The following is a 20,480-nucleotide window of genomic DNA, read 5'->3' as shown; positions in this document are numbered from 1 at the left end:
CTGCTACCCTGGCCCAGGCCATTGTCATCCACGGGTTGCAGTGTGGCAGTAGCCTTCTAACTGGTCCTCCTGCTTCTGCCCTCCTATAGTCTATTCAGCACATAGCAGTTAGAGTAATCCTTTTTATATGTATTTTTTTCTGTTTATGAACCTTTCTCTCTTTTTTTTTTGGTCTTTTTGTCTTTTTCTAGGGCTGTACCTGTGGCATATGGAGATTCCCAGGCTAGGGGTCAAATGGTAGCTGTAGCCGCCTGCCTGTGCCAGAACCACAGCAACGCGAGATCTGAGCCACGTCTGCGATCTACACCACAGCTCACGGCAACACTGGATCCCCAACCCACTGAGCAAGGGCAGGGATTGAACCTGCAACCTCATGGTTCCTAGTCAGATTCGTTAACCACTGAGCCATGATGGAAGCTCCCTTTTTATTTTTAAAAATTTTTAAATAGTTTAACATATTTCTTTTTTGGCAATTTAAAAAAGTTTATAGTTGTACAACCATCATCAAACCTAATTTTAGAACATTTCCATCCCAAACCTCCAGTCCATCTCCCTCCCAGGTGCCCCATCCCCTTTGGTAACCATAAATTTTACAAAGTCTTTGAGTCTGTTTCTGCTCTGAAAATAAGTTCATTTGTAGTCTTTTTTTAGATTCCACATATAAGTGATAGCATATGATGTTTATCACTGTCTAACTTTACTTAGCATGATAATTTCTAGGTTTATCCATGTTGTTGCAAATGCCATTATTTCATTCTTTTTAATGGCTGAGTAATATTCCATTGTATATATGGACCACATCTTCATCTACTCCTCTTGTTGATGGACATTTAGATTGCTTCCATGTCTTGGCTGTTGTATATAGCGCTGCAGTGAACATTGGGGTACACGTATCTTTTTTGAGTCATGATTTTCTCTGGATAGGTGCCCAGAAGTGGGATTGCTAGATTGTATGGTAATTCTATTTTTAGTTTATTGAGGAATCTCCATAATGTTTTCCTTAGTGGTTGCACAGTTTACCTTCCCACCGACAGTGTAAGAGGAGATTCCCTTTTCTCCACCCTCTCCAGCATTTATTGCTTGTAAACTTTTTGATGGTGACCATTCTGGCTGGTGTAAGGTGGAACCTCATAGTAGTTTTGATTTGCATTTCTCTAAGAATGAAATGTTGAGCGTCTTTGCAATGTTTTTTCTCATCTGTATGTCTTCTTTGGAGAAATGTCTGTGTAGATCTTCTGCCCATTTTTTGCTCAGGTTTTTTGGTTTTTTGGTATTGAGCTGCAGGAGATGTTTATATATTTTGAAGATTAATCCCTTGTCAGTCTCTTCATTTGAAAATATTTTCTTCCATTCTGTGGGTTGTCTTTTCATTTTGTTTCAGGTTTCCTTTGCTGTACAAAAAGTTTTAAGTTTAATTAGGGTCCCAACTGTTTATTTTTGTTTTCGTCATTACTCTAAGAGGTGGATCTGAGAAGATATTCCTGTGGTTTATGTCAGAGAGTGTTTGGCCTATGTTTTCCTCTAAGAGTTTTATAGTGTCTGGCCTTATATTTAGGTCTTCACTTCATTTTGTGTTGTATTTTTTGTGTGTGGTGTTTGAGAATGTTCTAATTTCATTGTTTCACATGTAGCTGTCCAGTTTTCCCAGCGCCACTTACTGAAGGGGCTGTCTTTTTTCCATTGTGTCTTCTTGCATCCTTTGTCGTAGATTAGTTGACTATAGGTATGTGGATTTAATTCTGGGCTTTCTATCCTGTTCCACTGATCTTTATTTCTGTTTCTATGCCAGTACCACACTGTTTTGATGACTGTAGCTTTGTAGCATAGTCTGAAGTCAAGAAGCCTTATTCTTCCAGCTCCATTTTTCTTTCTCAGGATTGCTTTGGCTCTTCAGGGTCTTTTGTGTTTCCAGACAAATGTTAAAATGCCACTGGTAATTTGATGGGGATGTCATTGCGTTTGTAGATTGCCTTGGGTGGTATAGTTGGTTTTGATGGTATTGATTCTTCCAATCCAAGAGCATGGTGTATCTTTCCATCCAGGGTAATCCATTTTAAAAAATGTTTTATCTTGGTAAAATATAATAATATAAAATTTACCAGCCATGTTCATAACTCAGCAGCCTTAAGTACATTCACAATGTTGTATAACCTTTACCACTATGTCCATAATTTTTTCATCATTCCAGATAGAATGGGCCTTTATTTATTTATTTAGTCTTTTTAGGGCTGCACCTGTGGCATATGGAGGTTCCCAGGCTAGGGGTCGAATAGGAGCTGTAGCCACTGGCCTACACTACAGATCTGAGCTGCCTCTGTGACCTACACCACAGCTCATGGCAATGCCAGATCCTTAACCCACTGAATGAGGCCAGAGATCCGAACCTTTGTCCTCATGAATGCTAGTCAGATTCATTTCCTCTGAGCCATGATGGGAACTCCTAGAATGAGCCTTTTAAAACACAGGTCAAAGGTCAAAGCATCTCACTGTTCTGCTCCCCAACATCCAGTGCTTTCACTCAGTACAGGCCCAGGTCCTTTCTGGCCCACATGACCCTTTCTGCCACCCTGTGGCCACTGGCCACTGCCCTCTTCACTCATTTTGCTTGGCCACTGGCTTCCTTGCTGTCCCTTCAAGGGGAGCAGCTTCAGCTTCAGGATCCTCGCACTTGCTTTTCCCTTTTCTGAAAAGGTCTTTCCCCAGATACCCATGCAGTACCCTCATTTCCTTCATACCTCTGCTCAGAAATCATCCTGCTGGAAAGGCTTCTCTGACCCCCTTTCTGTTACTCTTGTCCCCGTTTTGTTGTTGATCATGGCCTGGCATAGACAGACAAGCCTTCTCCCCCCACCCCCCCAAAATGTAAGCTTCCAGAGAACGGGGATGCATCTGTATTGATAAGCACAGTGTCCTCTGAGGTGGTGCCTGGCCCCGAGTGGGTACACAGTAAACATTTGCTGAATGGAGGGAAAGATTCAGCTCAGGCAGGCCTTCAAATGTTAATTAAGCCTAAGTAAGTATATAAAAAGCTTAAAAAAAAAACCCAGCCTTAGTGAGAGATTATTAAGGGAGTGTAAAATCACCCATGGACATATCTGTGCTCTTCAGGCCGGTCTTAGGAAGCAGATGTAAGCTACTGATAGAACCAACCTGGGGGGCCCCATACTTCTCTAATTTGACAATTCCCTGAAGAGAACAGCCTGAGGATTTGGAAGATGAAGGGCTTAAAGATCTGAGCCTGCGCGTTTGTGTGCACGGGTGCAGTGGTAACAGTTACAAGCATCTTTATTTCACAGCTGTACTGACATATTAACAGTCTCATCTGTTGGTGCGAATTAAGACACTGACATATCTCTAAAGCGTGGGGTGCTTTTTCTAAAATACTTGATGTGGACATTCCAGGTTTTTTTTTTTTTTTTTCGTCTTTTTGTCTCTTTAGGACCACACCCGCAGCACATGGAGGTTCCCAGGCGAGGGGCTGAATCCGAGCTATAGCCACTGGCCTACGCCAGAACCACAGCAATGCCAGATCCGAGCCACGTCTGCGACCTACACCACAGCTCACGGCAACGCCAGATCCTTAACCCACTGAGTGAGGCCAGGGATCGAACCCATGTCCTCATGGATGCTAGTGGAGTTCGTTAACCGCTGAGCCACAGCAGAACTGCCCTGGACATTCCAGTTTTAATTCAGTCGTGTCTCCGTTGCAGTGTACGTGGCTGCATTGGCTTTTATGCCAGGGGATAAAGTGGATCGCATTTTGGGGCTGGAAAGCAGGGACCTGTGAGGAGGCATTTCTCTGAGCGAGAGGCCTCTGCCCGCTCCCTAGGAGGCATCTCCACGCCTCCTCTCCTCTGCATCCCTGGGGAAGGGAACGTTGATGCTTCAGTCACAGAGGCTCAACATAGTACCAGGGGGCGCACAGATCCAAAGTCGCTGTGGGGCTCTGCTGGGATGGGGCTGCAGCTTCAAAGGGCCTTTCTTCTACCCTCAAGGAAGACGTGGTGAAGGAAGAGAGGTAAAGGAAAAGAAAGCTTTCCCATGAACAAATCTGGTTTTTTCTTAAAAATAACAAAACAGGAAAAAAAAAAAAAAAACCCACCACCACCACTACTTCCCATGACTGTAGAGTGTAAGATATTATTGGAATCTCCTTTTTAAAGCGTAATTGATCATGGTGGTTCTTTGCCGTGGTGGACAGTTCAAGTCACGACTAGTCAGTCCTTTCTTCTGCTGTGGGTCCCGCAGAGCTGAGAGTGGGTCAGTGTTATAAGCCACAGAAACCTGCACTTGGTGAGTTGTTCTCCTCCCCCCGCCCCACAAATCATGGAGAATCATTTGTAAGGTAAGCTGAAAACCATCTGAAGAGTATGTTGACAGCAATATCCAGAAAGTCATTAAAATTAATTGTTTGATGTATAATAACATGAATTTTGGGGGATCAGGCTCTCTATTGCCGGATACTTGTAAAAAATGACTACTTACGATTTCGTTGCTTGAGGAAAGCAGGTTGTATTCATGAATCTAAGAAGTATGAGGAGGAAGACAGGAGAAGTAAATTATGTTCCCATGTCCCTGTTTTTCGAGTGGGGGGAAGAATGGATGAGTATTGGGGAGAGAATTAAAATTACCAGTACTTCTGCTCATTATGAGGCTATTTCAAAACCTTAAGGATGACAACCTCATGAGGGGCCATGGACAGTTAGATCCTCTCGATTTTCTGGGACTGCTCTCTTTGCTGAAGGTCCCAATCTCTGTTGGGTGTCTGCTTCCGAAAACGTTAGAGACCCTCTGCTTCCCAGGGTCACTGTGCTTGCCGCAGAACCCCAGTGGCTGCCCTTCATGGGACACACATAAGCGTGGTACCTTTGGGGTTGTTACCATGGCAGCCCCCATGCAAAACTGTAAACATGTCAAGGGCAGAAATCTTCATTAACCAGAAATAAAACCCATGGTCAATATGTAATTTTTTTTTTTTTTTTTTTAGTCTAAAGGACTGTCTAAACAGAATATCAACCGAGATTACATCACAAAAACTTTGAATGTATTTACAGAGTGAATAAGTTACATAGATAAAACTTTGACTATATTTCTGATGTGGAACAGGTTTATACATGCACGCAGCTAACACGTGACAGCAGTAAGTTTAAGGAGAAAACTTAAGAATGGCCCTTTACATATATATTACAAATAAAATGACAGTTCTTAAGAAACAAAGTGACAACTCATATTTTACCTTCATGATTCTATTTCTGGCTATCCAAATGGATATTAAATATGCATGCGTAACAGGTGGAAAGATTTGGAATTTATAGTGTGAAGGTCTTTAACTTTTTGCTACAAAATGGCAAAGTTGGTTAAAATTAATACTCATCCTTCGGTAGTATAAATACGCTCATAAAAGCAACCTTCTAGTAAAAAGCAGCCAAGATCCTTAAAAAAAGGTCTATCCAGACCGTTTTTGGTACAAGGGTCCTGATCGCAGACCCCTGCAAAGAGATCCAGGGCTTTCAGAAACAGTAGCCTAGCAACGTAAGAAAAGTACTTCATAGCAGCTCCTTTTAGATACAGTAATTGTCTTCAAATTTCAGTGTACATTAAATTGTCCATTTACAATTCCCTTTTCACAAACACAGGCTGTCAGCTTTTGACCGTCTTACAGTTTTCAGTGGCCAGCTTCATTCTGCCTGCCCCTTCCTCAGCCCACCAAAAAAAAAAAAAAAAAAAAAAAAGAGAGAAAAGGGAAAGAATGTACAAGTTTGAGAATATAAAATATTTTTAGTGAAGAAAACATTGCACTTTTGCCAATCTAAAATTGTTTCTAGAAAGGAAGGTACAGTTGGAAGTAGTCGGCTTTGGTATGCGACGAGAGTCACGTCTGCAGTAGTGAGTTGCATTTGTTTAGCAAAACGAGGACACGTGTGTGCCACACGGGCGTGACCGATGGAGTCTGTCCCGGAAGGTCCTGTGTGACCTTGGTTCTTAAGTATTGCTACACGTGGGAGGTTCCGCCACATCCTCTCTAGAAAAAGTCCTACAGGTAACAAGAGGGAGAACAGTCCGCCCCAGCCTTTGGAAGGCTGCGAAGACGCTGAGTGACGTCGCCCCAGCACGGCAGCAGCCCCAGCCTGGCCCCCTCGGGGGACGGGCGGCTGCTGTCAGAGACTCGTGCCGGAAGCGCTGGAGTCGGGAAGGAAGGCGGTGAGGACGCGGTAGCTCTGGGCCCTGCGGATCATGTCCCGGATCTCCAGGTTCAGCTCCATCAGCTTGGTGCAGATCTCCGTCAGGCTCTGGTTGGACCCCACCAGCGCGTAAGTACCCGTCTGTCCCAGCGTTTGATGACGGAAGTAAATGTTCAGCAGCGTCTGGACCTCATCGTCAGAACTGCTCCCAAAGATGTCGTTGGGCCACAGACTTCTGCAGTCAGAAAAGAACGGCCGCGGTGAGGGGCACCATTGCTCACAAGGCTGAGCGGCTAGGAGTCGCGATTCGTTCAAGAATCTTACTTTGTTAAGGAAGAGCGTCAGTGGAGATGCGACTTACACACTATGCAGTTCAACTATCTGAAACAGACAGTTCTGTGGCTTCTTAAAAGGAAGCTCAGAGCGGGGCAAACATCACCTTAATCGCAGTTTGGGAATACTGCTCCCTGTCAATTTTGATTAAAAAACACATGACACATCACAATACCAGAATGGAATCTGATAATCCCCAAAGCATGTATGTGCTCTAGAGAGCATTCTGGCTCCAGTGACTGTGCATGCACTGTCCCAGTGTAGGGAGGAAAACCCCGCAGAGGAGGCATTCCAATAATGCGTTTGAAGGTTATCTTGGGGCGTACTTCGAAGGGTTTAAACATTTTAGGGATGTTTAATAACGTATTAAATGCTTTAAAAAGTGTTTTGATACTTTTAAAATACGTTACCCATACCTTACCCAGGCAGGCATGGTCAGGGCACAGAGCGGCGAAGGATTTCTATAAAACATGGCAATGCTCCGCCCCTTGGTGCTCGAGTCCCAACCCTGACCACGGGGCTCCTCGGCAGGCCCCTCCTTTGACACCTGCAGCTGGACACAGTTACCTGCATTCCCTGATCTGCCGAAGCGCCTTGCCCAGCTGGTTGTTCTTGAGGCACTCGAGCATGGACTGGATGGCTGCTTCGGTGGACGTGAAGGTGGGTTCGGCCCAGGCCCCCTCGGCGTAGAGGGGCTCCGCCGCGATGGCCGCGGTGGCCTCCTTCAGGCTCTTCTTTAGGTCACTCAGTTCCCTGGACATGTTTAGCAGCTGTTTAAAAAAAAGGTATTTTTACTGGGTTTAGGTGCCTGCTGGACTTTCCATCCCCAAAGGAGAAGGATGTGTGTGAGGTCTGGTGAAGCACGAGCTCAGGATGGTGGTAAAGGGACGCGGGCAGATGGAACCGTGCTTGGTGTGCGGAAGGCTTTGGGGAGGCAGGCCTTGAATACCTATGTAGCAACAGCTGGGATGTGCTCTTCTGTGAAAGATTGAGGCTCCTTTTAAAATGTTTTCTATTTAAACAGAAGGACTTGCCTAGAAGTTAAATGCAGAAGAGAACAGCTTTGGGAGCTGGGTAGAGCTGCGTGCAGATGCCAGTTCTACGTTCTCGACGGGTGCAGACTCAAGCAAATGCTTTTATGTGCCTCAGTTTGTTCAACTATGAGACTGAAATATCATCCACGCTGCAGATATTTTTGAGATTCAAATTTGGCACAGAAGTGCCCAACATAGGTAATCACGACCAGGGACGCTGTTTGGAGAATATGCTTTTCTCCCTATTTCTATGCCATGGGGAAAGATTAAAGACAGAAGATTTAGGGCAAGGAGGAAATCTCCGTGTCATGTTAGTATTCATGTTACAGAAGTAAGAGAGTGTGCCTCAGAATTACTGGAAGCAAAAGCTCCAGAGCTGTTAAAAAGGAAATCCTAAGAGAGGCCGGATGGCTCCTCTTACGAGTGACCCAAACGTGTATCACAAAGGCCAACTTCTGCCGTTTGACCTTGAGAGCATGAAAAAAAAAGGATGTTTTTATTTTTAACATTTTTTTCCCTTTGTAAGGAGATGCCCATTTCCTGTGGAACGTTGATTCACCCACATCTTCACCTTTCTTCATTCCCAGCTTGCTTGTCGCACAGGGTAGAGAACTGAAGCCTTTGGGGCCCATCTGCCTGCACCGAGATGCCTGTTAAACCCAACTGTCTACTCCAGCCCCAGGCTGAAAGTGCAATGAGGTAATAACCCCTTTATATGAGTTGGTACAATATCTTTGGTATATAGCTTTTATGTTTGAAAGTGGATTTCCTATTTTAAATGTAGGTAAGGTTTTTGTTTTTTGTTTTTGTCTTTTGAGGGCTGCTCCAGCAGCATATGGAAGTTCCCAGGCTAGGGGTCGAATCGGAGCTGCAGCTGCTGGCCTACCTCAGAGCAACACAGGATCTGAACTGCATCTGCGTCCTACACCACAGCTCATGGCAATGCCCAATTCCTAACCCACTGGGCGAGACCAGGAATCGAACCCGTGTCTTCATAGATGCTAGTCAGGTTCATTACTGCTGGGCCATGACAGGAACTCCAAACGTAGATAAGTTTCAAATACAGTATGTGTGTGTATAGTACTTAAAAAATTATCTGTATTTAAAATGAATAGAAATTCACTTTAAATTTATTACATTAAAATAATTACAATGGGTAGAAATTTAAATTTATTAGATTTAAAATAATTATAGGTAGGAGTTCCTGCTGTGGCGCAGAGTAATTAAGAATCCGATGGCAGGAGCTCAGGTCACTGCAGAGGCACAGCTTCCATCCCCGGCCCAGGGCAGTGGGTTAAGGGATCTGATGTTCCTGGATTCAATCCCTGGCCTGGGAACTTTCCATATGCTGTGGGTGCGGCCATAAAAAAAAAAAAAAAAAAAAAAGAAAAGGTTATATGTGTATACACAAATATACATATGTAACACATCATTTACTACTCTGGAGTGAAACTTAAATTCCTTCTTTAATATGGAAAATGACATGTGAATTGCATTTGCATGTCCTTTCTTTTTGAGCAAAGGCAGATCTGAGCATCCTGTCGGTACCTGCCAGAAGAGTAAGTTTTACCCTGACGGTGAGGCAAACAACAGTCCACCCTGCCTTCTCTTTGATCCTCTGTGACTGTGGATGGAAACTGGTTGCGAAGAGCTCTTCATAAACAAACATGTCTGACTCCTGCCTGCCTTGAAATGGGCGTTTCTGGAAGGACCATTGACCCTTGAACAACGTGAGGTTGGGGCACTGTATAATTTTTTTCTTTTTTTTTTTGCCTTTTCTAGGGCTGCTCCCACGGCATATGGAGGTTCCCAGGCTAGGGGTCTAATCGGGGCTGTAGCCCCCAGCCTACGCCACAGCCACAGCAACACGGGCTCCGAGCCACGTCTGCAACCTACATCACAGCTCACGGCAACACCGGATCCTTAACCCACTGAGCGAGGCCAAGGATTGAACCCGCAACCTCATGGTTCCTAGTCAGATTCGTTAACCACTGCACCATGACGGGAACTCCGGGGCACTGCATAATTTTGATGCCCCCCAAAACTTAACTACACACAGCCTGCTGTTGACCAGAAGTCTTATTGAAAACAAGCAGTCCATTAAAACCTATGTTGTATGTTGCTCGTACATCATATCTCTTACGCAGTCATGACATATGTAACTTGTTCTCTATTTGTTTTGATATTTTAAGATTTGCAGTTTTGGTTTTTTCAAATTGTCACAAATCCCTTCCCTCCATTTTTCAATGTATATATCAAAATGTCTGTTTAGAAGTGGATCTACGCAGTTCAATCTCATGTTCAAGGGCCAATTGTATCCTTAAACCTGTACAGTCGCCTTCCTTTTTTCCAGGCAAAATAAATAGACTGACAAGCACAATATCTGTCTCCTCCTCCCACTCTCCCAACTCAGACCTGATGGTTCCTGGGCTCCATCCTCGCCTGGCTGCAGACCCTCCTATCTGACCCCCTGCAAGACAGCGTCACCCCTGCTGTGCCCAGCAGGCAGGAGGCCTGAGTGTGGATGGACAGTCACCTCGGTCCTCATCCATCACGGGGTCAGGCATGGCACCGCCGTCACTGCGTCTGTCTGTGACGGGACCTGAGCATCACCCCCTTTCTCTCTCTCCCTCTCGTTTCAGTGACCTTTTGTCCTAAACATCTCCCCCAGGTCCTGCTTCCTCCCTGTCCCTAGCATTTCTGTCCTGGTTCAAACTCTGATCTGAGCTTTTCATCAGCCTCATAACTGGTCCCCCGTCTCCCCTCCAGTTGTCATCAAATCCACCCTCCACATCCCGGCCAGAAAGATGTAACGACACACTCCAAGGCGGGGCATCGCCTGCGAGCTCCCTCATCTCATCTCCTGGGCCTCCGTCCACTGGTCCTTCGGGGGTGGCCTCTGTTTTCTAGAAATACCTAAGTGCCTGCCCGCCTTGCTCTGTTTCTCACGGGCACGTTTATGCCCAGGCTGCTGCTTCCTGTCGGAACGTTCCTCCTTGGCTCCACTTCATCGCTCCAGCCCAGCCTGAAAAAGTCAGCTCAGGTGCGAGTGCCTCCCGAAAGTAGCCTCTCCGAAGCGCCTGGCCTCCAGGGGACCGAGGCCCCGGCGCTCCGCGCTTCCGTCGCATCCAGCGCAGCCTGAGTGCACGTGCTACGCTGCGGGAGGCTCTTTGCACTGCTGGGAAAGTTTTAGCTCACGCAGAAACAGGATGCTCAAGTCGTTGGACCTTTTCCACGTTAACATAGGAACACATCCCCGTGCTAAGCTGGGCAGGGAGGCTGAAGAGAATCACACATCGTCCACCCCTTTCCTTAGCTCTAAGTCGGTCAAGCAGGAACAGCTCGAGATGAGAAAAACCGTAACACCAGGCACTTTTTCAAATGAGGACCCTCAGGCTCTGGGCCAGGGTCAGGGACAGCCCCTCGGCCCAGCACGGAGGAGGGGCCCCCTCACGTCGTCCTTACCTTTATGGCAGCGATGGCCCTTGCCTGGGTCCCCTCGTGCTGGACCCTCGTCCTCAAGCCTAGTGCTGGCATGAAACGAGTATGTGGGAATAAAGTCATCTGGACATTTGCGGACGGGTAGGGGGAGAAGAGAAGGAAAGGCGGACACTCCTGGCAGGACCTGCGGTCGGGAGAGGGTGGGCTCACCTCGGGCGTGGAGCTGACTTCGTGCACCTGGCCGATGAGCTTACAGTAGGACTGAAAAAGCAGCAGCAGCTGGAAGTGTAGCTTGTACAACCTCTGACACAGTTCCAGTTGCTAAAGAGAGAATTTGCAGGCGGAGAAATCGTTATGAAGGATCATGCTTTATGTAATCAATGAAATCTTGGTGGAGTCTAACATATGTATATATATTTTTTAAATCAAGGAAACAGAACTAGCTGTCACCATTCTAAATAAAACAAGAACCAATAACTATATCAGACATTCACGGTATAATATAGAATAGAACAGTTCCTGGAAGATGACTAACTAGAAGTCGCTATGAAGGGACTGGGTGAACTGCCAAATTTCCATTGTATTTGCTACACGTCTTAATTTTTATATGCTCCATGTTTTTAAAAACTGTTTATTTGAAAGGGACAACATTAAGAGATTCTAGGTATGAAGTTTAAACATTCAGCAGACATGTGGGAGGTTATTCCTGTGCCCATTCTGGCTGCCACTTAGGGTGCAGGCACTCCTCCTAAAGTCTTAAACACACGCGTCACGTGATCCTCTAAGGTGCTGCATCAGTTTTACTGCCGATGCGTCTACTCAGGGCCCAATAAATATTTGTTGAACTAAAGAGATATAAAAAGGGCCCAAAGAACTTAGAGCAAGGAGAAATTATGAAACCATGCAACACTTTCTGTGGAAAGAACGTTAAAAAGTATTCATACAAAATGGCCCTTGAGCCCTAGAGATACCTCTGGAATGTAAAGTGTACTACAAAGCGAGAATAAATCATGAGTATTTCTAACACCAGTGATTCTACTGCTCCCGGGTGTATCTGCTTTTCTGCTTCTAAAATTTGCCTGTTTTTTAATCCCAAGAATGGGTTAGCTGCTACGTAGTGGGTGGGATTCTGCAAGAAAAGGACCACCTTCAAAAGACAGACCTTCCTGCTCAGCAGTCACCCATGAAAGTGGGTAAAAACGTGACTTAAACTAATCACGTCACTGTTTCAAGTGTGGTCGGGTAAGGAGAGATAGGGCCTTTTACTAATGAACTCAGCTCACAACTGAGAGCTGCCGAGGGGACTTCAGATCAATCTAAGGAGAGAAATGACAAGAATTTGCATTTAGGTTTTAAGAAGAATATCCCATTAATGGTATTAAATACTTTGATCCTACTTTTTAGAAGTGACCAAAGTTCATGCTAAGACCATGCTGGAGGAATTTCTCTTTCTCCTCTCCCTTTGCCCTGGCCCCCAGGGGGGAAAAACAATTCTGAGATTTTATTTCTCAGTGCTGGTAACCAGCCTAAGATCGAGGAAGTAGCTATACTCACTTGTTAACCCAAACTAGATCTTTGGTGGTTTTAGTAAAACATGTTATGACCATTTAAGCTTTTCTTTATGGAACCCTTTCAAAATCTGGCATAAAGGATAACTACCAGAGACTCGCAGACAAAAGAGTATTGTTTCAAACCAAAATGTTATCGTTCACAATTGAGAGTGAAACCTCGCCATGAAAACTCTGACTTTCCTAAGTGTCAGATAATCATAATTATTAACTAAAAATAGTCTGCTAATAAATAACATGAGCATTCATAGCAACTTAGGTTTCTACTTTGGGAGGGAAGCAGCCCAGAATGCTAATACATTACATGTCTCAGTCTACCAAATAAAAGACAATGAAACAAAATAGGGAAAACATGCTAAGAGATACAACAGTCCCAGTAAACAAATAAGATCTGTTATGGGTCCATGCCTCAATGGACCAAGAGTAGGAAAGAAAGTTAACTTACTGCAAGAGATTCCATTTGCTACACAGCAAGCATGGCACGGGAAACGGAGGAAGGAAAGAAAGTACAGGGTCAGTGTGATGCATGCGACAGGAAGCGCGGCCCTCCAAGAGCAGAACCGGCCGCAGGATGAGCATCGCCTGCCCCCACGGCACAAGCGGGCGCACGTGGACCCCCCTCAGCATGCACAGCGGGCCAGTTAAACACAAGCTCTCCGGGGGAACCCGTCATCGACAAACAGCATTCGAGGTCTTTTAGATTCTCTGATGAGTGGGTTTAGGTTTTGTCCATCTTGGAGACCAGAAGCGAAAACTTGTACTGCTTGAAGATTTTAGCGTTTAAACGTGAATCCCGTGTGAGCACAGTGACATGATGAGACCAGCGGATCCATGTGATAGAACGACAGCCCCCAACAGATTCGGCTATTGCTAAATGTTAAGGCAGAATTTTTACTACGTCTGGTTTCATATCTACGAAACTATATCCCATTAGCTTAGAATGTAATTAACAATCTGAGTGGCATTTTCTTTAAAGTCAGATTGCCTTCTGCGTCGAGATGATTTTATAGGACTGCTAGATAGTGTCCTTTCAAAGGAGTAAATGCTGTCTTTATGCTCGAACAAGCATGAGATAAAAAAAGGAATTGGCTTGCACTTTATTTTTTATAATCTACCCCCTGCAGCAGACAATTACTAAAAATAATCTAGAACTGACGGTTACTCTAGAAGAATATACAATTTGTAACTGGGCCATGTTTAATACTGGCTACCATTTTTTGGTGTCACCACATCACAACCATAGACTTAGTTTCAGGAGAGTCTGGGTATGTGCCAAGGGATTACCACAACCTGACAGAATATTAAGAAACATCAACTTATCCATTCCTAATTATGGGTCAATATGTCTGGTTCTGGATTTTCAAAATATTTAAAGACCTAACTCCATTTCTAATCCTTCACAACACAAGTTCCTTGTTTTCAAGCTCTTTCCAAAAAAAGTCTCTAGATTTTCATCAACGTATTGAATTTAACATAAGGTACAGTATATAAATAAAGCCATCAAATTATTTATAAGCACCTTCAAACACAGAGCCAACCCCCACCCCTGGACCCCCCGCCCCATCCCCTAAGGGTCTCCTCTTGTCTCCCTAGGTGCTAATACCACGTGGCACATTGGTGAGGGTCATGTTTACTGAGTAGTTTTTGGACTCTGGCCATGACTATCTTTTAAAGCTTTGAAAGATAAGTACCTTCAAACCTGTGGTATAGACTATACAAGCTGAAGTAGTCACTATTTTCAAGGCAACTTTATGCTGGGAGTATTTAAAACCAAACCTCATGTGCTGAAATACAATGTCACACAAGGAAGGAGGACAGGGCCAGAGTCTAAAGTCTACAGCTTCCACCGTGAAGACTTTTTACAAATGTCAAATTTGATTGAAAGGTTTAGTATGCGCTTTATGAGCACGTAACCGCTCCTACCGTGGAATTTACTTTTCAGCCGCGTGGAACGCTGCACATGCAGCGTGCAGGACACGGTCCTGGGTGAAGAAAGCTCCTTTTACTGTTTTCCAAAACAAGGTTATAATCCAAGCAGGTCATCGAGTCGGTTAAAGCACAACCTTCTCTGTTCAATGGAAGCAAGTGAGACTTTTTGACGCCAGCTCGGTGCTAAGGAATTTCCCTGTCAATGAATTCCGCCCACGCAGCGTTCGGGGCACAAGACTGTGTTTCTTGGGAGGCAGCCAGCTGGATGAACACCAGTTCTCAGTGTCCCTCTTACACGCTCCTTTTTAGGTAGGCTAGTCCAAGCCTCGGGGATGTTTATCATCTCAGAATCCTTTCCTAGGCCACAGGCTGGGACCCAGTTTGCCTCTGGAGCTCCAAAAAGAAAGTGAACAATGCCTTTCAAGGAACATGTTCAACCTTTTTCTCCCCTGTGCTAATATTTTCCTGTATCCAGGTCTTAAAAATAATCCTTTTAGAAGTCTTTATAGCTGTATCTGAGTTTTGGCGACTTAAGATACTTGTGAAATTGTGGGACTGTTACAGTATTATTCGGTCACAGGAATTTTCTTCAAGCTCTGTTCCTGTACTCCTGATATAACTTGATATAAAAACTGGATTGAGAGATGTTTTCTCAAAATGAGAAAAAAAGATCAAGAAATCAGGATGCTAACAATTGAGCACAGACAAGGTAGCTCAAAAGCCTAGAATCATCTGGTTCTTTTTCATGAACAGTAGCCTAGCCATTCTTGTTTCTCTGTATTCTGCTCTGAAATGAATGCTTTGCTTATGACACAGTTGGGTCAAAATCTGAGAAACTTTCAACATAGGAGAAGATAGGCCGGAGTATACTATATTAACTCTCATTTTTATCATGCTGAATCTCCAAAAGTCACTAATGTGAACTAGACTGGGACGGAGTCAGACGATCTAGCCAGATGCCAAAGCTTTCCTGCTCAGTAACGCAGAGGCGAGCCGTCTCTACCCACCTGCTGCTAAGAGCACTTGGTTCTGGCACCTTCATGACTGTTAATGTTTGTTGAGTAGTTTTTTGGGCCTTGACCATGAATATCTTTCCAAGCTTTGACAGATAAATACCTTTAAGCCTCTGATACAGATGACCCAGCCTGCGGTATTTACTATTTGCACGAAAACTTTCCCTTCAGCGGACACTGCCTTCGTTGATAGAGGGGGAAGAAGATTCCTATGGTGAAAGACAGACTGTCCCCGAAGGCTGATGTTTCACGGGTTACAGTTCAGCTGGAGAAACATCTCGTCTTGTTCAGCATGTAGCTTGTGGTTCAATCTGTAGCAGAGCGGAGGCTGCAGGCTTTTCTCACTCATGGATTAGGCAGGGATACGAAATACACAACTAAGAGGGTTAGCGTCCAAAAAGACTCTACGATGATTCCAATATGAGAAGATAAAATGAAGCGGGCCTCAATGTACATTATTCCACCTGAGCCCAAAGAGGTGAATGTTCAGGTGGCGCTCAGAAATGGGTATGGAATTACGAGGGTGTCCACTAAAATCTCTTAGGACAAAGGAGGACCCTCTCCAGCTTTCCCAGGGCCAGCTCTGCGCAACCAGGGAGGTGAGCTGTGCTCATGAGCTGTCGGGCCCAGGTTGCTGCTGCTGCCTGGACAGCCCAGAGCCAAGATGCTTCACCCTGCCCTACGTTTCCATGCACGTCTGCTGCAGCCGCTCCAGGATGAATCCCACGGGCGGCGGAGAGGTCAGTGGAAACCACAGTCCTCAATGAGACGGGCTGGTTTTAAGTCCTGGGGGGCTGCCTCTCTCGCTGGATGCGCGCAGGGTGAGAAAACACTGGCAAGCACCAGGGGCCTGTGAACGGGGCTGCTCTCACAGCTCGCCGGAGGCACACGCCCGCCTTGTCTTTTGCATTGTTTGCTGTACACCCTGCCTCCCTCTAGAACTGGCACCGCGATCACCACGTACGCGAGAACTGGCCCCAGGCTCGCCCTGCACAGGAGGACCGGCCCCGGGATCACCGCGTACAGGAGAACTGGCATCCTGATGGGCAAGCAGCCTGAAATATTTACCAATCACGCCTTTTCAAAAAAGCCTTGCCTCCAACATACTTCGCATGTGTGGGACACACTTTTCTCAGGAACACCATTTGTTCCGTCTCGTTTGCACCCTGAATTCTCCGCCAATGTCACCCCCACCCGTGATGACCTCGGCACACGGTCACCTGCATCGTATGTACACAGACCTTCATCACCTGGGTTTCCTGAAACAGACCCCTCTTTCTGCAGACTGCACTTCCCCGTTTGGGGGCCTTAGGTACAGACGCACATGCTTCTATCACACAGAAACCAGCCTGGTGTTGCCCGACTCCCGGCCCCTGCCTGCAGGGATCACCACGTACAGGAGGTGTCCCCTCAACAAGCAGAGGGCACCTGAGAGAGCCCGCAGCTCAAGGCCACTGTGGCCCCTTTAAGAAGGCAGGCCTGGCATTGCTAGCTTTTTTTTTTTTTTTTTTTAATTAAGAGATGCCATAAATGCTGTTTTGAGTGTATGTGTGAACAATTTTAATTTTTAAATGTTGGGTCATTAAAAAAATGGTACACGCTGAATAAAACATGTCTGTGAATAGGTTACAGCTTACAGGCCACCAGTGTGTAACCTCTTCTGATTAATTTGATGTCTACAACTTCACATTGGGAAGAGAAGTAAAAATCAGACAATATTCAGCATCCAGCAAAGAGTTACATTCTCTTCAGCAAACAACGCCACAGCAATTTCTCCCTTAGGTCACCTGTTAAGAATGACTACAAATCAGCTACTGACAAAGACCAGACCGGACGGGGTAGGGCTTGGGGTGCAAAGATGCCACGTGACTGTCTGTACAGGGTCACCATCTCTGGCTGACCAGCGTCTCTAACTGGTCGGGGTGATTTTGCTAGCTTTAGTACAGTAAGTACTAACCCTTCCATAAAGTCCATACTTCTATGAAATAGAATACACATGTGAAATAATTTTTGGCATGTTACCTTTGCAATTTTTTTTTTTTTTGTCTCTTGTCTTTTTAGGGCCACACCCATGCCCATGGAGGTTCCCAGGCTACGGGTCCAATCGGAGCTGCAGCTGCCAGCCTACGCCACAACCACAGCAACACCAGATCCGTGCACAGCTCACAGCGATGCCGGATCCTTAACCCACTGAGCGAGGCCAGGGATCGAACGAACCTGCAACCTCGTGGTTCCTAGTTGGATTCGTTTCCGCTGTGCCACGACAGGAACTCCTAACGTTGCAATTATATCCAGAGAGTCTCCAAGTTAAAGCTCACTTCCTACTTTTCTTCCACTTGTCCCCACAGAAAGCGTGCTCAGAATAATCGACAATATCAAACTATTGCAAAAGACAGCCCATGTGACGAAAAGAGAGCCGGAGTGGATCACCGGAGGGCGTAAGCAGTGCTCTGAGGTCAAACATTCGCTGGCTTTTGCTTTGGGATGGAAGCCAAGTGGTAGCTCTCATCTCCACCAACTCGGGACATAAGAACAATATCTAAACAGAGTGACACTGTCATTTCTCTTCAAGGCCCACCGTGAGGAGGATTTCTCATCCTCTGAAGGGTGCACAATCGGACCCGCTTTTCTAGGTGCGACAACATCATTACAAGGTGACAGCTTCTCTGCCTACCTGGCCAGCGGCGGAGTCACGCATCACCCCAGATCCACGCTTGCCCGCTTCCATCCACTTCTGCAGGAGCGTGGCAGAGCCCTCAGCGAATCACACCCCCCCAGGTAAAACTTCGAACTGCTTATCACGGCTGTCAAGACCAGCCCCCAGGCCCCTCATGGTCTGGCTTCTGCCAGCTTCAGACTCATCGCTTTCTGCCCTCCCAGCCAGGTGGGCTCCTCCGTCCTCACAAAGGGCAGGTGCTCTCCTGCCTCGGGGTCTTCTCGCAGGCTCCCCACCCACCCTCTTTGCTTGGCCAACTCCAGCTCGTACTGAGACCTCTGCTTCCCGGAGCTGCCCTCGTGCTCCATCAGCTTCTCCTGCTGTTTTCTTTCCTAGCTTAGAGGCCTCTGCCTTCCTCAACGGCACTCATCAAGGTTGACTTATGTTTGACTCTGATTATCGTCTGTCTCCCCGAACAGGTCAAACGCTCCACCGGGACAGAAGGCGCCACTGTGTCCACCACGAGGGCCACACAGGAGTAACTGCAGAATGAATGCTCTTACTCTGTTCACACTTCTCTGCCCAGTTTCCTTTAAAATATGGCATGTGTGTATAAGCCAGCTGGTCTGAGGTGGGTACTTGAAGGAGAAATGAGAAAAAATAAATCTGCTTTAGAACAACTGCTGAAAGACGTTCTTCATTCAAGGAACTAAGTGGGTCAGTGAAGAATTAATGACATTTGGTTTTATATTTTGAATGAAAAATAGATTTATTAGGAAGTTGTTAGTATAGTTAGTGTCCAGCAGAAAGGTTATTTGCATCCTACTTTTCCAAACAGAAGAAACCCCCCAAGTCCCATCAACACACAGTCATGCTTGGCTCGAATGTCCTTTCTTATTCTACAATGTCATGTGAATGTATTTTTGCCTCTTCCTTTTTCAAGTTCCACGCTTCTTGGGTGGATCAAAACCAACACACAAAGTCAGAGCACAGAAAGGACAACCTCTAACAGGCTTTTATTACCTTTTCTTCGGAGTCCCCTGGTTGGCAGGTAATTACTCCATCTCTTGATCCTCCTGCGAATGTTGCCTTACAGTTCGCAAGCCACTGTTGTCAGAAAGAGAGACACAGGTAAATTCACTGACGTCCTTAGAGGATTTTTATCATCAATCTTGTCAGGGAAAATAGATTAAGCTTCTCATCACAGCAAAATAAAATTTTGCTATAATGACCTTTCGAAAAAAAAATTGGGTTAAAGACTAACAATTTGAAATTCAAATATCTGACCTGTGAGTTTAGTGATGGTCCTTTAAAACATTCAACATTTGGGAGTTCCCATCGTGGCTCAGGAGAAACAAATCTGATTAGCATCCATGAGGACACAGGTTCGATCCCTGGCCTCACTCAGTGGGTTAAGTATCCGGCGTGGCTGTGATCTGTGGTGTAGGTCACAGACACAGCTCGGATCCCACGTTGCTGTGGCTGCAATACAGGCCAGTAGCTATAGTTCCGATTCAACCCCTAGCCTGGGAACTTCCATATGCTGGGGGTGCAGCCCTCAAAAGCACAAACAAACAAACAAACCTAAATAAATACATAAAAATAAAAAAATTCACCATTTATAATTTTAACATTGTGATGCATCACCCTGAAGGATGGTTTCACCAGACCACTCCTAATTTACACATAACTTAGAATAGTCACATATGGTTATACACCTGTCATGTGCTTGAAATCAGGAGACAGGACCAGCACATCCTCCCAGGCTGGGGAATTTTGGACAATGTGACCTGAACTCATGGTTCACCTTCCTCTCTGTTATGTTGAAGTGGCTTCAAGGGGGCAGGTCATGTTCACCGTGAGAAAGGCTATTCTAACAGCAGCCCAGCTATTTAGAGAGTCTGCCAGTCTTCAGTATCCGGGATAGTAACTAACAGAGATGTGAAAGGAACCTTTGGGCAGAAAACAATAACCCCTGGAGAGCTGAAATTCACACTTGACATCAAGAGACTGTCTCGGGCACCAGGCAGAATGAAAGGGTTATTTTTATTAACTGGTGACTGAGAAGCTGGAAAACAGGGACAGCAAAAGAGCCACAGAAGTAGAAGACAAAGGGAACTGTTGCAGTAAAATGTCACCACTCTCTCCCTGTAACAGGTCATAAGATAATTAACAATAACAACAATAAACAAAACCCTCCTAACTTCACAGTGAATGTATTCTAAGTATGAGGCACTTATATATCTTATTTCTGTTTTAAAGGAGATATTGTCGTTAAGAGCTTGGGCTTTTGAATCCCACACCCCTGAGTTTCAACTTAGCAA

At 45.5% G+C, this 20,480-nt stretch overlaps 1 protein-coding gene and 1 long non-coding RNA gene across 14 annotated transcripts in view; one reads left to right on the top strand and one right to left on the bottom strand.

Moving 5' to 3' along the window:
* Positions 1–4,487: 4,487 nt before the first annotated feature.
* The window catches only part of FRY (FRY microtubule binding protein), a 425,213-nt gene continuing 409,220 nt past the window's right edge, over positions 4,488–20,480 (bottom strand). For 7 of the 8 annotated variants that reach the window (XM_047755896.1, XM_047755890.1, XM_047755891.1 and 4 more), the window contains 4 exons: positions 19,180–19,263; positions 11,201–11,311; positions 7,083–7,285; positions 4,488–6,417 (listed from right to left, as the gene is read on the bottom strand). In XM_047755896.1, coding sequence (XP_047611852.1) covers positions 6,159–6,417; positions 7,083–7,285; positions 11,201–11,311; positions 19,180–19,263 — 657 coding nt within the window. In that variant the 3' untranslated portion in view covers positions 4,488–6,158. The remainder of the gene's footprint in view (positions 6,418–7,082; positions 7,286–11,200; positions 11,312–19,179; positions 19,264–20,480) is intronic. The other variant, XM_047755892.1, reaches the window with a different exon arrangement.
* On the top strand, positions 7,206–18,845 carry LOC125113292 (uncharacterized). 6 transcript variants are annotated; one of them, XR_007131398.1, is made up of 5 exons: positions 7,206–7,365; positions 7,540–7,747; positions 8,137–8,248; positions 9,073–9,284; positions 9,963–11,220. It is a non-coding gene; the product is annotated as an uncharacterized LOC125113292 (long non-coding RNA). The 6 variants fall into 6 exon arrangements; XR_007131395.1 differs by lacking the exons at positions 9,073–9,284; positions 9,963–11,220 and adding exons at positions 17,849–18,278; positions 18,636–18,845 and having other exon boundaries at positions 7,206–7,747; XR_007131397.1 differs by having other exon boundaries at positions 7,206–7,747; positions 9,073–9,279.

The sequence above is a fragment of the Phacochoerus africanus genome, chromosome 13 (genome assembly GCF_016906955.1).
Source record: "Phacochoerus africanus isolate WHEZ1 chromosome 13, ROS_Pafr_v1, whole genome shotgun sequence".
In the NCBI taxonomy this organism is placed as follows: Eukaryota; Metazoa; Chordata; class Mammalia; order Artiodactyla; family Suidae; genus Phacochoerus; species Phacochoerus africanus.
This window is presented reverse-complemented; position numbering and strand designations above follow the sequence as displayed.